The sequence below is a fragment of the Acipenser ruthenus genome, chromosome 5 (assembly GCF_902713425.1).
Source record: "Acipenser ruthenus chromosome 5, fAciRut3.2 maternal haplotype, whole genome shotgun sequence".
NCBI lineage: Eukaryota > Metazoa > Chordata > Actinopteri > Acipenseriformes > Acipenseridae > Acipenser > Acipenser ruthenus.
In genome coordinates, this window is record NC_081193.1 from 3,226,720 (window position 1) to 3,244,220 (window position 17,501).

General features: G+C 37.5%; 1 protein-coding gene across 5 annotated transcripts in view; it reads right to left on the minus strand.

Moving 5' to 3' along the window:
* The window catches only part of LOC117402299 (collagen alpha-1(XII) chain-like), a 100,483-nt gene that overhangs the window by 63,992 nt on the left and 18,990 nt on the right, over positions 1 to 17,501 (minus strand). For 4 of the 5 annotated variants that reach the window (XM_059023517.1, XM_034003298.3, XM_059023516.1 and 1 more), the window contains exons 11-17: positions 16,587 to 16,859; positions 15,423 to 15,695; positions 14,553 to 14,825; positions 6,212 to 6,481; positions 4,269 to 4,535; positions 3,938 to 4,130; positions 2,252 to 2,376 (exon numbers count right to left, since the gene is read on the minus strand). The exons of the other annotated variant lie outside the window; for it this stretch is intronic. In XM_059023517.1, coding sequence (XP_058879500.1) covers positions 2,252 to 2,376; positions 3,938 to 4,130; positions 4,269 to 4,535; positions 6,212 to 6,481; positions 14,553 to 14,825; positions 15,423 to 15,695; positions 16,587 to 16,859 — 1,674 coding nt within the window. The remainder of the gene's footprint in view (positions 1 to 2,251; positions 2,377 to 3,937; positions 4,131 to 4,268; positions 4,536 to 6,211; positions 6,482 to 14,552; positions 14,826 to 15,422; positions 15,696 to 16,586; positions 16,860 to 17,501) is intronic. 5 annotated transcript variants of the gene reach the window in all.

Sequence of the window (17,501 nt, forward strand, 5' to 3'; positions counted from 1 at the left end):
TGTATTCTATACACTAGAGTATTACACTGTACTCTATACACTAGAGTATTCTATACACTAGAGTATTACACTGTATTCTATACACTAGAGTATTACACAGTACTCTATACACTAGAGTATTACACAGTATTCTATACACTAGAGTATTACACAGTATTCTATACACTAGAGTATTACACTGTATTCTATACACTAGAGTATTACACAGTATTCTATACACTAGAGTATTACACTGTATTCTACACACTAGAGTATTACACTGTATTCTATACACTAGAGTATTACACTGTATTCTATACACTAGAGTATTCTATACACTAGAGTATTACACTGTATTCTATACACTAGAGTATTACACTGTATTCTATACACTAGAGTATTACACTGTACTCTATACACTAGAGTATTACACTGTATTCTATACACTAGAGTATTACACTGTACTCTATACACTAGAGTATTACACTGTATTCTATACACTAGAGTATTACACTGTATTCTATACACTAGAGTATTCTATACACTAGAGTATTACACTGTATTCTACACACTAGAGTATTACACTGTACTCTATACACTAGAGTATTACACTGTACTCTATACACTAGAGTATTACACTGTATTCTATACACTAGAGTATTACACTGTACTCTATACACTAGAGTATTACACTGTATTCTATACACTAGAGTATTACACTGCATTCTATACACTAGAGTATTCTATACACTAGAGTATTACACTGTATTCTACACACTAGAGTATTACACTGTACTCTATACACTAGAGTATTACACTGTACTCTATACACTAGAGTATTACACTGTATTCTACACACTAGAGTATTACACTGTATTCTATACACTAGAGTATTACACTGTATTCTATACACTAGAGTATTCTATACACTAGAGTATTACACTGTATTCTATACACTAGAGTATTACACTGTATTCTATACACTAGAGTATTACACTGTACTCTATACACTAGAGTATTACACAGTATTCTATACACTAGAGTATTACACTGTATTCTACACACTAGAGTATTACACTGTATTCTATACACTAGAGTATTACACTGTATTCTATACACTAGAGTATTCTATACACTAGAGTATTACACTGTATTCTATACACTAGAGTATTACACTGTATTCTATACACTAGAGTATTACACTGTACTCTATACACTAGAGTATTACACTGTATTCTATACACTAGAGTATTACACTGTACTCTATACACTAGAGTATTACACTGTATTCTATACACTAGAGTATTACACTGCATTCTATACACTAGAGTATTCTATACACTAGAGTATTACACTGTATTCTACACACTAGAGTATTACACTGTACTCTATACACTAGAGTATTACACTGTACTCTATACACTAGAGTATTACACTGTATTCTATACACTAGAGTATTACACTGTACTCTATACACTAGAGTATTACACTGTATTCTATACACTAGAGTATTACACTGTATTCTATACACTAGAGTATTACACTGTATTCTATACACTAGAGTATTACACTGTATTCTACACAATGTAATATTACACTTTATTATAGTTTTTAATTTCCATTTGAGTCTTATATCAAAAACAACATTTTCCTTGCTTCATATTGCAAGATGGATGCCCAAATTTCACGCTCTTTCTAGATTGTAAAACATTTGTAATTAAAAACAGTTTTTTTTTTTGGTTACATTTTCCTTTCAGAAGAAAATGACTACTACGTATCAAGAATGTCAAAGATCAAAACATGCCAACTGCATTTAGTGCTGTTAGTTTCTACCAAACAATTTAACTGAGAAGACACGTAACTTGTTCTTATTTATGTTAAACCAGAGGAAAGTAAAACATAAATGGAAACACCTCTTTAAAAGAACGGAGAAAAAAGCATGCTGTATTTTGTATTACAGAATAAGTGTAACTGTGCCAGTTACAACATGGATTGGCTTAAAACACTGGACTAGCTACAGAATATTCTTCATTCTAGATGCCATACAGAATGACCTAATAGTAAGCGGTTATTGTTACACTTTCTTATTTACACAGATAGCTAAAACTTTCATACGCACTTTTGTCAGTAACTACATCCAGTATGTGCTTGTACAATGTACGTATTGTATAACAATATCTTGTTAGATCCTAGCTTCATTACTATGATGTAAATTAGAGCTCACAATTGTAAGAAAGTTTGAGTTATTGTAGAAAGCATGTTCTATAAATACCTGGAGTGTCCAGAGGAGGAGGAGCAGGGTCATCAGAAAGAGTTGTCTTTTCTTCACCAGCTAGAGGCATACTCTCTCCTCCATCAAACATCCCAGCGACACTCACTGAATACTTAGTTCCAGCTCTGTGAAATAAACACAGAAACAAGCTCTGTGGCAGGGGATTTAGGGCAGCAGTGTGGAGTAGTGGTTAGGGCTCTGGACTCTTGACCGGAGGGTTGTGGGTTCAATCCCCAGTGGGGGACACTGCTGTTGTACCCTTGAGCAAGGTACTTTACCTAGATTGCTCCAGTAAAAACCCAACTGTATAAATGGGTAATTGTATGTAAAATAATGTGATATGTGAAATAATGTATAATGTGATATCTTGTAACAATTGTAAGTCGCCCTGGATAAGGGTGTCTGCTAAGAAATAAATAATAATTTGGCAAATGCAACATCTATGCTTTTGGTAATTTGTCCTCTAATGAAGAAATGACTAATGGTACACTGGAGATTCATTTATATACACCAGGGTGATTGTATGCGTGTGCCTGTGCGTGTGCGTGCATCTGCGTGTGCTTTTCTCAACACTAATGAAAAATCTATAACTTTTTTATCCAATACATGGAACTACTGGCATGTGTTTTTGTTACTTTGTTTTTATTAATAACATATAGCTTGGTAATCATAAACTGCTGTTACCGTATATTCAGTTCATGTCAACATTCTCAAATGCAAATACCACCATTCTTTAAATCACTAAATAGCACCCTGTGGCAATGTGCTCCGCCCCTGTGTGCATTTCTGTGTTGTATGTTGCGTGTGTTAATGTTGGTGTATAGAGATTGGTACACGGGATATAAACGGGTCTGTGTTTCACGTGGTATTTAAATTGTATAATTGTATTTAGGCACGGGATTGCACATCACTGCACGTGCATTTAAAGTAAGTAATATGCGTGCACGAGGTTGCACATAATTAATTCACGTGCTGGGATTCAAGTGAATAATTAATTAGTAATTGAATCCCAGCACAACAGTATAAATAGATGCACATTTCATTCACTCAGGGTTGGGTGTTCGTGAGTGGAGAACGGGATAGGAGACGGAGGTAAAAATTGTAAAAATAATAAGAACGTAAATATAAGTGTTCTCACTCACCGTGTTTGTCTGCTCGTTTGTCTGTTTACTGTTTAGTCCGTTTTGTTTATATATTTATTTTGGCGTAAGTGCCGTGTCCTGTTTTTGTGTTTTGTTTGTACAACCTTTTTATTTTCTGTTCTGATTATTAAATGCTGAACGCGATCACGCGCTCAGCTTCACCAAAACCCCAAGTCTCTGTTGTTTATTTCCTGGCTCTGGTCTGACGCCACCCACTCCGGCCGTCTTTGTGACACACCCACTCATGCATTTTACGTGGTTTGACTTACATAAATGCACTAAAATGTTTGATTTTGATAACCTTTAGTGGCGATATGTATGGGGTATGAACAGGGCGCATTCTTACTTAGCAACACTCTAGAACAGCTTAATGAATATCAAACCTCCTTTAAATAACTCATTGTGGCTTAAGTGAAGAATAATTACAAGATTTGATGAGTCAGGCTTCCCCCAGCACCTTGGAGTCAAGCTCATACCAGACCGAAGTCGAACGCCTTGCTTTACTTCACTGCTGTGACTTATCACAAGCTGGATTATTGCTTACCTCAGTTCTTCAAGTACAACTGTGTTGTCATAGGGCCCGACAAGCAACTCCCCCAGAAGCACTTCGTCTCCCCGAGGGTGAAAGGTGACTTTATACCCTCGCACTTCCCCTGGTGCAGGATCCCAGGATACCCGAAAACTAGTCTTAGTCGGTTCAGAGGTCTGTAGGTTTCTGGGTGCTTTGTATGGGGAGACTGAAGGAGAAGATAAGAGATAAAGTTATATGGGTAATTAAAATGACCGGTCCGCTCAAATCGCTACATGGTGTATATATCTGTGGTGTGTATCAGCTCAGATGCATCACACTTCTGGTTAACTATGGACCCACGTACGTGTTGTTCCGACTCCTTGCCTTGCTTTCCCTTCTCCTCGTTTGTAAATGGGCTGCACTATGATGTCATAGGAGGTCCTGGGCTGCAGTCTCCTGAGCACTGTGGTTGTCAAGGTTCCCGGCACCTTGGTAGCAATCTGTCGGCCACCAGCAGTGGGCCGGTAGGTGACACGGTAGTTAACCACGCTGCCTGGAGCTGCCTGCCAAATCACTTTTAAAGTATTTTCCGTTTCCTCATTTACAATCAACATCTTTGCATGTGGAGAAGCTAAAGAATGAAAGAAAAAAAAGAATTTAGTACTGGAATCCTAAACTCTCTCTCTCTCTCTCTCTCTCTCTCTCTCTCTCTCTCTCTCTCTCTCTCTCTCTCTCTCTATACTGTATATAGTCAACCTCGGTTAACTCGACACGAGTTAATCACGGGTGCACATGAGCCATGGCATTAACATGCATATAAGTAACAGAACCCGCATGTTTACAGATTTACAGTATTTACAAGTTTATTTTTCTAGTTAAATTTCCTAATGAAAACGGTTGAAAGAACTGCAGTGAATGAATCAATTGCAGTATACAGTACTGTACAAATTTGGTACAACTTGTATAGTGTGATTTAAATAAGAATTAATAAAATAACTACAGTGTTATTTTTACGAAAACAATCCAACCACAAACTCTTGACTATACGTTTAGTTATTGGCTTGTACTGTCTAATTTGATGGCTTAAATAGCAAAAGTTAACAAATGTACATTATACAGAATTAACTCTGTGAACAAAAACTGTAATAAACAACTCTGTTTCACACAGAAATCAAACATTGTCGTTTTGTTTCGCATGCAGAAACACGTGCTTTGAAAGTTCTTCTGACAAGCCTGTTATCCCGAATAGCCTGAGCGTTAAAGCCAGTCGAACAAGAGCTAATTCTTCACTTCTCACTCATTGTGAACTGACACTGTAACCAGCTGCACTTGGTAGTTGCGTGTGAATGAATGACTGTTTCCAGTCAGAGGTCAGTCAGGTGACACGACAGTGTGGAGTTATCCACTAGTCTTTTTAATAGTTTTTATCCCTTCGGTACCGATAATAAGTGTCGAGTAAAGCTTAGTGTCAAATTAAAAACATTAAAAGAGGCAAGATACATATATTTTATATGGAGTAAATTCACGACCAGGTCTGACTGTCGAATTAAGTTTTGCTCCTGTTACTATATGGAGATATCCATGTGTATAACCCATACAAATAAGCAAAGAATACAATAACCGTAAGAAGCCCTTGTGATAAATCATGAAAAAAGTTTGAATATAGCGTGCCTGGTCTGGAAAAACAGATGTGTATTAGTGTATGAAACTGGTTGTGAAAATATGTACAGTATTTGTGTATTTATTTATCTTTAATATAAATAGCTGTAAGTCTAGTTGCTTTACAATAGTACCTCAGTACCTGATTGTCTGAATTTGTAATCAATTGGTACACTTGTTAGCCAGTTTATCATTACATACAAAATCACTAGGCTATTGTTTCTCATTTCATACGTTTATAGGGCAGCAGTGTGGAGTAGTGGTTAGGGCACTGGACTCTTGACCAGAGGGTCGTGGGTTCAGTGCCAGGTGGGGGACACTGCTGCTGTACCCTTGAGCAAGGTAGTTTACCTAGATTGCTCCAGTAAAAACCCAACTGTATAAATGGGTAATTGTATGTAAAAAATAATGTAATTGTATATAAAAATAATGTGATATGTTGTAACAATTGTAAGTCGCCCTGGATAAGGGCGTCTGCTAAGAAATAAATAATAATAATAATGATACGTGCTCTTAATATTCCAACTATAAATGCATGCAACACAATTGTCTCTACAGATTTACAACTCATTGGAGTAGGTTGAGGTAGGCTTGAATTGGTTCATGCATATGGCAGGCTTCCCATGACAGATATAAACTCTGGGATACCTTCTGTGGTGGCCTCTCCCGAGAGCGGGTCTCCTTCACCGCTGCTGTAGTCTGCAAAGACAGAGATCCGGTATTTGGTTTCGGGTGTTAGGTTCTCCAGGACGCTCTCTGTCACGTCTCCAGGAATGCTTTTCTCTCCAGACTCGTCATCGAACAGAGACTTCCATGCTATCCTGTAAGAACGCACCATCCCAGGGGCGGCGGTCCAGGACGCTCTGATGGTCGTGTCTGTAATATCTTTAGTGACCAGGTCACGGGGGGAGCCACGTTCTGCCAAGAAAACAGAAGGAAGAGTCAGCACGGTTTTACAGATTGGTGGAACCAAAAATAATTTGTATTTATTATGAATATGTTCTTTTTATTACATTCAAATAGGGCCATTCTTTTCAACTACAGTGATATCCCTATAACCTGACCACCAAAGGGACTGAGTAAAATGGTCTTAATAGAGAGCTGGTCCTAATGTAAGAAAACAGGGAACTGATAAAGTGGCCTTGACGGGTATCTGTTTTTGTAAATTGAGATGGCCATTGGGAGGGAGCTTACTGTATACTGTGTTCAATTCCAGTCCCTGCAATACAAAAAAGGACATTGTGGCCCTGGAGCAAAACAGGGCTTACAGGAATTAATTTTAAGAATAAGTCGAGGAAACTAAATGTATTTAGGCGAGAAAAAAAATTGGAGGGACTGCACTGATGTCTTTAAAATCTTAAAAGGACTTGACAAAGTTAACCCTATTCAATACTTTAAGCCCAGCACAGAAACTAAGATCAAAGGACACAGTTGGAGATTAAGTGTAACAGGCAGTTTTGTGTGCTACACTGCTGTTACAGATTCTGCCCTGTCTCCTATCGGTGAGATGAGGTTAAAAGCTCTAAAACCATGAATGCAGACAAGCCCACATAGTTTACACCGTATGATTTCTGGGCACTCAAAGGGAGATCAGTAATAAAAAACAATTTCTGTTTGTTGAGTTTCTATGCCTTCTTGCTTGATCTGGCTTTATTATTAATCAGCATAACTTCTGAAACCCATTTCCCTTCTCTGATTGAAAGGCATTGTCTTCCAGCAGTGTTTTTTTCCATTATACATGAAACTCAATCCATAAAACTTTATTTGCTATGAATGCAGATGTTCTGCGCTCCCTGTGGAATATACATTGAAAGGCCAAAAAGAGAGAGAGTATGCACAGATGGTGAGTTATAAAAGACTTTTATTCGCAGCATGTGAGAGCTTGCCAACACATACTTGAACATGCAATACACAGCTACTTTCACTGTGGCCATATCAGCACACTAAGAAACTGTACTGATGAGGAATATAGTTAACAATACAGGATAGTTGAGTCATGTTTCCACAACAGCCTTTTAGCAATCCTGGAATTTACAGAGCCGAAAGCTAAAACCATTCCGAGTGAGACACTTTTTGTTCTCTACACTTGTGCGTGTAAATAATTAGCTTAGAATGAAGAAAACCACTTGAGATACTATTGGAAAAAACAAAAACTTGAGAACACATGTGTGACAGGGTACACCCTGCCCCATGTGTGTGTATGTGTTATTTTGTATTTGTTGTATTATCATTTAAAACATATGGTTTAGTGTATTAGAACACAATGTTTTGGTTATTATTATTTACAGCCTAGATGGAGCTAAAATGACCCATCCAGATAAAATTGTAAGAATGTGTGGTCAACAGCGAGTGATTATTGACTGGCTGTTGACCACGCAATGTTAATCCCTCGGCCACAATATAAAAACCAGCAGCTTTGGCTGAACATGGCGGGAGGTGATGGAACGAGATGGAACGAGAGCTGTGAGTTACAGAGAATTAAAGCCATACATTTTAGCATAAATGTAAACTGCTACCGATCCGATAGTAAAATAGATGCAAACAATACACTTTTGAAGCCTTGGATCAAAGAAAGGGAAATCAGCAAGTGTTTGTATTCTTTATATCAAGAGGATGTGGATATGGTATAATGTTAAGCAAAATGGCTGAAAGCTAGGTGTTCATATTCAAGATTTATTACAGCTTAATTGTTAGATCAAGAAAAAAAGCATCCCGTTGTAAAGTACTTAGTAAGTTTCATCTTGCCGGCTACAAAAGATCTTCTGTATTATAAGTTTCCACAGCAGTAATCATTGATTTAAATGATCCACAAACACTACAGTGTAGCTTCACGGTATCAATCGGGCTGATTAAATCCTGCTAGTTGTGCAATGGACGTGTGGAATAACAATGAATTCAGCTATGAATCATTACAGATTATTATTTTTTTAAAACATTCTAAGGCCCTTCTAGTTATGAAGAGTTCTGGAGGGTTACGGTGCCAGACTGTCTTGATTCAGACAGCTTTTTGCTGCCAAATCTCTGACTGACTTCCACTGCTGAATACCACTGGGAATGGCCCACTTGATAATGAGTTCAGCAGACACATACAGTTTTCATCATCAATATGTGAATTTAAGTGTCTGCCAGACTTCCACAGATACTCTATCCTATCCTGTTAATGTGGTACCCAGGAAAGCAGTAAAGCAGAGATTCTATTCAAAACCTAATATACAGTTCTGCACTTCAGTGGCGGTCTTGTTGGGGGGTTTCAAGCCATTGTAAACTTAATTGGGTGTCTCACACCGTAACCAACTAAATAGTACAAAATAAATGTTTTTTATGGGACAAGTATTTCTTATGACATTGTGAACTTTATGAAGACACAGAAGTCTTGCGGTTCACTATGTGTTCCTTTGGTACTGAATGACCTCAATAATATTCTGGGTAGCTGAACAAATAAGCAAAGTAAGCAATGCCTTTCACATTAATGGGCCATGAAATACAAAAACCTCAAAAACAAACCACAATTTGTAAAAATGTAAGAAGCCTGACTGAAAATGACCAGATGTAAAGTTAAGAATCATTCTCATGAGCTCTTAAACCCCTCTGGTGTCCTGAACCTGAAACCTTACAATAAAGCTTCAGTCTGATCCAATCTGTTGATGACAAGAATTACATGTTTACAACACCTCAAAAACACGTTTTTAATTCATGTTCAATGTGCAGTAGATGAGCTGTGTCGTATATTCACTAAGTGTCATCCTCTCTGATCGAGGACCTTCGACTATGGCACTGTTTGTGCATTAGGGTTTTAGAAACGCAATTCAAATGGAAAATTGTTTACAACAAAAAAATCCAGACGCCTTCTGCAAGTAGAATAAAGCTGCACATTAAGCATGTGTTTAGTTTTATAGATCAGTAACTAAGCTGTGTCTGATTTCAGTACCGAGTCTTTCCAAGTACCGAGCCAAAAATAATCTATCAAACACAATACTGCTTATGTGTGCCATTTCAAACTTGGCTTAGTGCTTAATTTTATGACACATGTGCATTTGCTTGAGCGCATACTTAGCCACTGTAAAGAGATTTTAACTCACGATGAGCAAAGGTTTTAACAATGATAAAAGATTCTATAAACACATTATATTTTGTAACCAACAAAGTCAATTACAGTGAATGGGGGAAAACAAACAAACTGTTTAACAAATTGACAGCTAAAAAAAAGCTGGCGCCATAGGTACCCTGCATCTCACCCTTTTCCCTGCCAATTAAACTATAGTGCACAATGTTGCTGATGTATGATGCCTGTTGTTTAAGATGTGTTCACTGCTTTCCCTGGCCTCCATTGGCTTAACACAACATGCCTTGCTTAGTTGTAGTTTAACCCTTTCCCCACTAAACAACAACGGCTCCGAAAGCACCACCCAAAGACGCTCACTGGGGCTCTTTAGCTAGTATATTTTCTTATGTTCTTCTTATATGATTCCAAAAGGCGTCTCATTAGATGAATGCCTTCTTTTAAAAAGTGTCATTACTGTAGTTCAATTAGGCAGGATTCTGATTGAAATGGACTTGTAACAGAGAAATACAGCTTTTATTTTAAAGCTGTGCTGCTGGATAATAAATACATCAGCCATATACAACCAATTAGCACAGATATACAACCTACTGTATATGTTGCATGTGTTTTCAGATATACATTGTACTGTATATGCTGTGTGTGTTTTCACATATACATCCTACTGTATATGCTGTGTGTGTTTTCAGATATACATTGTACTGTATATGCTGTGTGTGTTTTCAGATATACATTGTACTGTATATGCTGTGTGTGTTTTCAGATATACATCGTACTGTATATGCTGTGTGTGTTTTCAGATATACATTGTACTGTATATGCTGTGTGTGTTTTCAGATATACATCGTACTGTATATGCTGTGTGTGTTTTCAGATATACATCGTACTGTATATGCTGTGTGTGTTTTCAGATATACATTGTACTGTATATGCTGTGTGTGTTTTCAGATATACATTGTACTGTATATGCTGTGTGTGTTTTCAGATATACATCGTACTGTATATGCTGTGTGTGTTTTCAGATATACATCCTACTGTATATGCTGTGTGTGTTTTCAGATATACATCGTACTGTATATGCTGTGTTTGTTTTCAGATATACATCGTACTGTATATGCTGTGTGTGTTTTCACATATACATTGTACTGTATATGCTGTGTGTGTTTTCCTTGTAATTGTCTGTTATTCCAACATGCTTCTCATAGTCTATTGTAAGAAAAGTAGCCTGTATGATTTCAGTATTTGCATTTTGCCAGCACCCATTCCCTTTCTGTGGGAATCTACTTGCTTATTCAGCAAATCACAGAAGCTGAGAAAAATGCTCTGAGAGCTACAGTATATGTACACTAAAAGTCAATGACCAAGGAAATATGTGTTATTGTATGATGATTGTCAGGAAAGCAATAGAAAATGTCAAGGTCGTTTTCCTGTGAATGTACACTATTCACTACAGAAAGCAAGAGACAGCATTGAACTTCCGAGCTAGACACATCTCCCTTGTTTCATGCTGTGTGGGAGAGAAAATGCACCGCACTCGATTGCGTACATTTCGGTGATTTACTGAAAATGGAACTGTGAGCAAATGTCAATTGTAATTGTGTAGGAGTCACAAGCATTTCTAAAGCTTCCTTCAAGCTGCTATGCCAGCAGGTCTACAGCTATGGCGAAAAGTTTTGCATCACCCCATGGAATTAACTAATTCTGCTTCATGAAGTTGAATAAAACCTGCTGAATAATGTTACGTTAACATATCGAATTACATACCACTTTAGTGATTTTCCATATTCTATATGAAAAACTGACAAAAATTAAAAAATGTGACATTTTGAATTCTAACATGAAATACTGTACTACTATTATGGCTTTCGGTAGACTTTTGCAATATCATTGTGCAGTTTTGTTGATTGCATGATGTTGAATAAATTATCTAAATTATGTTCATATTCGTATGTTTCTTTTTATTATGTCTCAATCCTATAATTGTAGGTGATGCAAAACTTTTGGCCAGAGCTGTAGGTACACATTGCCTATTATTAAAGGTCATAATTTAATTCACACAGAAACAGCAGCTGTTAACTCCTTAAGTGCAATTCTGAGTATGTGAGCCAAGGTGCTTTGTGATTACTGAATTATTGTAGGTGTCTTTTCAGTCGGACCACGAATTCTATCGAAAAGAGAAACTGGAGTTTGGCCAGCTGTCTAGAGGGTGAGAAAATCCTAGTTTGTTAGCAATAAATAAGAACAGTGATCAGAGTTAGCCACTCGATACAGGCACTCTAGTAATGAAACAGCACTGTTTAATGCACTGAAACTTCTCAGTGCTTTATAAAGCAGAGTAAGGGAACGACAAACGCATTCTGTAGTAGCTATACACATTTAGTCCAGGTTTATTTCGTTATGTTTGTGACAAATTTGATAGCATGTTTGCCATGTGGACCAAAAGTACAACTCAGAACTGGACTTTGACCACTGCAATGCTTTTTATATTTGAATTCATTAAATCAAAAATATTGTATAGTTCTATTGTGACATCACTCTTTCTACGGGTGTGGTGTATATGTGTGTGTTCAATCAAGGGCTTGTAGAATTTCAACTCTTTTCCTTAAGCACTAGTGTTTGGGGGTTGGTGTAGCATCATAGGGAAAATCACATGGGGCGCCAAGCTGAATGCATTATTGTATCAACCCCCACCATGGTATCTTCATGCAGACTGGCATATCGGGACATTATTCCCAAAAGAGGCAAGGTGTTTATAAGTGATCGTTACTGAATTTGCATTCCATAATGAACTTCCACTGAAGCTAAACAGTCCATACTAAATATACGCTGACACCCAGATATGCCTCTGGCCTTTGTTCCAGTATAATAACCTCTTTATGACATTAAACAGTGACTGCCACAATATTTTTTTTGCCATCTGAAAAAACAGACGTCATGTTGTTTGGTTCTAAACAGATGTTAGCTCAGGCATCACTGAAATCTATCAATCTTCATGACGTAGATTGTTTGTTAAAGACTACTTTTAGAAAACTAGATGTTTTGCTTGGCCATGAACTTAGCTGTGATCAGCATATCAGAGAAGCGTGTGAAACAGTTTACTTTCATCTGAGAAACACTCAAAATAGGTCTCAAATGTTTTGTTATTGCAAAAATGAAAATTTGCAAAAAGAAGGCGGAATTAGTGCAAATGAGGGTTCTCAAATATTATAATGAAATTTATGAAAGCTACAGGCAATTGCGACACTTACAATTGCATCAATTTGTTAAGAACTTTTGAAAGCATGTTTTAAACAGTTGCAATTGTTGCTGGTATTTCCCAGTCTGCTTGTTCTCATGAATTGCCAGTTGTGCTCAATGCATTTTTGAGGCAAACAGCCAAATACCTATTTTTAATTTAAAATAATATGTTATTTGCATTGTACACCAATGTGTACAATGCAGTAGCATGATTTATTTTGTGTTACTGGTAGCCTACAGGCTAAAGTAAAAAGAACGTGCACTAGGTGTTCATTTGATTTTACTACTGTACTGTATAGGCCTACTGTACAGATTTCTATTTTTGTTCATAATGTAATGTGTAGCCTACCCAAAACACACTGGTGTTATTTCAACGCAATGATTTATACATTTAAAATACATTGAGCACTATAAATGTATATGTGTGTGATATTGTATTGTAATATTTTTTTAAACCCACCTCCTAATATCGGACAAACATATCCAGTTTAGCGAGGGGGTACTGTATGAGTATGAAAAGCTTTTTGATAGAAACACATTTTTTATTTGGGGGTGAAGGTGGGGGCCCCACTACAGAATCTGATGGGATTAAACTGCCTTATATATATATATATATATATATATATATATATATATATATATATATATATATATAGTATTAAAATAGGTCAAATGAAGATGGAACAGAATGCATTGCACAGATGACGTTTACATTTAACAAAAACAATGTCATTTTGATTCTTGCACCCTTGCATGTATAGACGTTATCCTTCTGCTGCAGCAACCCACAACTCAACTCCAGCTATTTATCTGAACAATATCGCACAATAGAGATCTCACTAAGAGGCAACAAATATTTAAATTAATATATTGCGGCTCTTTTCATTAACATATTTTCTCTTAGTACATATGACAAAATGTTTACTTTGCTAAGGGTCGCAATTAAAAGGCAAATTAATATTATATTGTAATTAATTTTATTGTACAAGTACTACTATAGTACTTCAAAAAGGAAAACAAAACATTTACAGGTTAAAAAAAGTTTAACTTGACAAACTGTAATAGATTTGAACAGGATTTGTACTTAATCTTTTTATCAACTACATGATAAAGGTATTACTCTGGAGTGGTATGCCTCAGGGCAAAAAAGGAAACACAGCCAAATCCATTCTCTCAGGGGAAGTCCAGGTTAACTGTGGAGTACAGTTGCAACAGAAACAGCTGACTGGAGTACAACAATTATATTTCCACTCCTACAAGATACGTACCATCTAACAGCTAAGTCCTTCAAATTACATCAGGCCAGACTGTTGCTCACACTGTTGATTCCAAATTATTCCAAATATATGTGGAATATACAATAGAGAACACATCTAATAACATTAAACACTCCATCATAAGATATTCAATAAAATCAACTGGCAAACATTTTTACTAGGTGTCTTTATTGATGTCTTTAACCACAAAATAATTAATAAAGATAACTAGGTATGATATGACCTACCCTAAAGAGCCACGTGGGGTATGAAATATCATTATATTCAAAATGTTAACACATACACTAGTCTGCTCTCTACAAGAAATCACAGTTGTGCCAGCATTGTTTTCATCTTTGCTCTCAGCCTATGCTCATTTCAATCCTAAACCTTCCCACTAGAGCTAACTAATAATAACTGTGTTTGCGATGTGTACCTTCCAATGTTGTGCCTTTCCCAGCGAGTGGCTCTCCTACCCCAGAGGAGTACTGGGCGCTCACAAACAGGTCATACTCAGTGCTGGGCAGCAGGTTCTTCAGCAGTGCAGTGGTTGCGTCCCCCTTGGCTGAGATCTCCTGACTCTCTCCCCCTGCCGATGGTCTGAATGCGATACGATACTGCAACACCCGACCAGGAGCTGCAACCCAGGAGAGCCTCATACTGGAGACAGTGAAGTCAGAAACCTGCAAGTCCCTGGGGGATCCTCTAGCTACAGGAAGGAAAGAAGACACAATGAATTACAAGGTATTGTACTTGGTGTATTTTAACTAGAGTAATGACAGCAACATACACGGCCCGACCACTTTATTAGGAACTGTCTAAGTGGTTGGATTTAACATCACCCTGAATTACAGCAGTACATTAGGTGTGCTATGTGATGTGACATGGATTTACACAGCCTCCTATTAAATCCTTTAGCAGTCAAGCATACATTAAATGTCAGTAGCCATGTTTCAATGTCCGCAAATAAACCGCTAATGAGAGAATGTCAAGTGTTTGTTGTTTCATAAGCAAATAAAACGTGCATACTAGTTTCATATGGAACTCTTGTTGAAGTTTACTGCGCATTGCCGTGCCTGGCCTACAGATGCTACCCTGCACATTACGATTTCCAGAGGTACACTGACATACCTCAGATTTCCTGGCACATGTTCCTATTCCAAGCCTTAAGTACTACCAGCATCCTTTTTTTCAGCCATTAACAATGAAAAACAGTAATGATGAAATGATTTGTGTTCAGTTTCTATTCAAAGGTATACAAGGGAACATGTAAAAATGAGGCTGAGGAGTGAAACAGGATCTCTACCTTCTTTCGTAGTTCCATCGATTTGCATTTCCCCTCCAACCCCAGACTTATATTCTGCAGCAACAGATACTCGGTAAGTGGTGGATGGTAAAAGTTCCGTTAGCACAATTGAAGTCTCGCTCTCCAGGACTGTGGTTTCCTTAGTGTCTCCTCCTCCAATGGGAGAGTAGGAAAGTCGGTATAGCACAACATTCCCAGGGGCTGCCCCCCATGTGACCCGAAAACTGTCCATCATTTCTTCTGATACCCTTAAATTGCGAGGGATTCCTTGTTCTACAGCAAAGAAACAGAGCACAAGGAATTAGACATTTCCCATAGATTTAACCCACCCTGAAACAGCTGCTTCTGTCCCACGGATCCTGTTTGCAGTCATGTTTACAGTTTTTAAGTAGAGACGCTACAAATTTTTGGACTGCAAGATGACTGTCCATTCTTTAAATGTCCTCATTCCAGAAGGGCAACTCTGTTGGCAGCACCTGTTCTGTGATTGGAGCACGGTTTATAGAAAGCAGATGCCAGGAAGCTGATTGTTCAGTTTCCTTTCCTTGGCACCATTTGGATCAAACCGTTAGGTATGTATTTATTTGCTTCAATCGGGAGAGTGCGACGCCCACACAAACTCTTGTTTCTCTAAACCTTGCTTTGAAGCACTTGAAGCCAACAGAGGTGAAAGGTCACAGACTTCAATTTCTTGTTGCTTCTCTGTTTCCGACTACTACTTTTCTGTTACTTTTGCTCCTATGTTAACAACTGGCTACTTATTGAAGGGCTGCAGCTGGGTTCATAATTGTGTAACCTACTGTTTATAACAGTAGGGTACAAGACATAATGCTATGTAAGGGGATTGAGAGAGACAGTTGCTGGTTCATCAGCGATTACTGGCATTAGTTCATTTCTTTCTCAATGCCCGCTGGGAGACAACGCCCTTGCTGTCATATAAGAACCTGTTGATTGATACTAAGAAACTCCAAACACTCCCATCATAGGCATTCTCTGCTTCGATTCTGATTACTGGTACAATAAATGCTTTTAAATTATAAAGATGTTTTATATTTAGAAGAAAAAAAGCCATCTCCCTGTTTTGACACTCTGTCTGTGGACTATATATTGTAGTTTCCTAAAATAATAAAAAGATTTTGAGCCATGGAAAGACCTAAACATTACCTTCGAGAGTTGACTCGGATCCCTTCAATGGAAAGCTGTCTCCTTTATCGTACTGTGAAAGCACGCTGACGTTGTACATTGTGAGAGGAATTAGATTTGTCAGGACAATTGAGGTAGTTTCTGCTGGGACTGAGATGGTGATTTCATCTCCACCTGAGGCTACTCCATATTTAACAAGGAAGGACTGGACATCTGCAGAGTCTGTAGACCAGCTGGTTCGGAAACTTCTAGATGTCACTTCAGAAAATTCAAGATCCCTTGGAGAAACCAAAGCTAAAAAGGAGAAATTTGTTTTTTTAGCCCAAAATTCTATTATCCCAATATTTTTATATACAGGGAAAATTCTGTGTTTTAATCATTAAGGGCCTTTAAAAAATAAAGGGCTTATTGTAATCTTTCTACAAAAAAAATAAATAAAAAATAGACACTTGTGCAATTCCATCTTCCCCCAAAGTGACTGAGTAAACCTGTCTTACTGGAGAACTGGTCCTTATAGAGGATGGTCAAATTGAGAGGGTATGACAGGGATATAAAAACATTTCCTTTGCACTCAAGTTTGAACACATTCTATAAGCAGCCTTGCTCTCAAGCGTTGTGACCCAGTCTACAGTATGTAAACTGAGTATGCTGTTTTCTACTTTCAGTACTACAGTATATTGTCTATGACTGTGCATCTTAACACAGGAGGTTGAGGTCAGTTAATAGCCCGGATGCATCCATCTAATGGTACTAATAAAACTATCTGGTCTAGATTAAGAGAATGTGCATTGGTCAGTGAAGACGAATGCTCAGCCTGAGAAGTGTTTTGTTTAAGCCTTTTGTTTTGGCCTTTGTGCTTGTTTATTTGTTTTATGTTGAATAAAAGTGTGCAACAGCACCGTTAAACTGCTGCTTCTTTCTCTAGGTCTGCTTCCT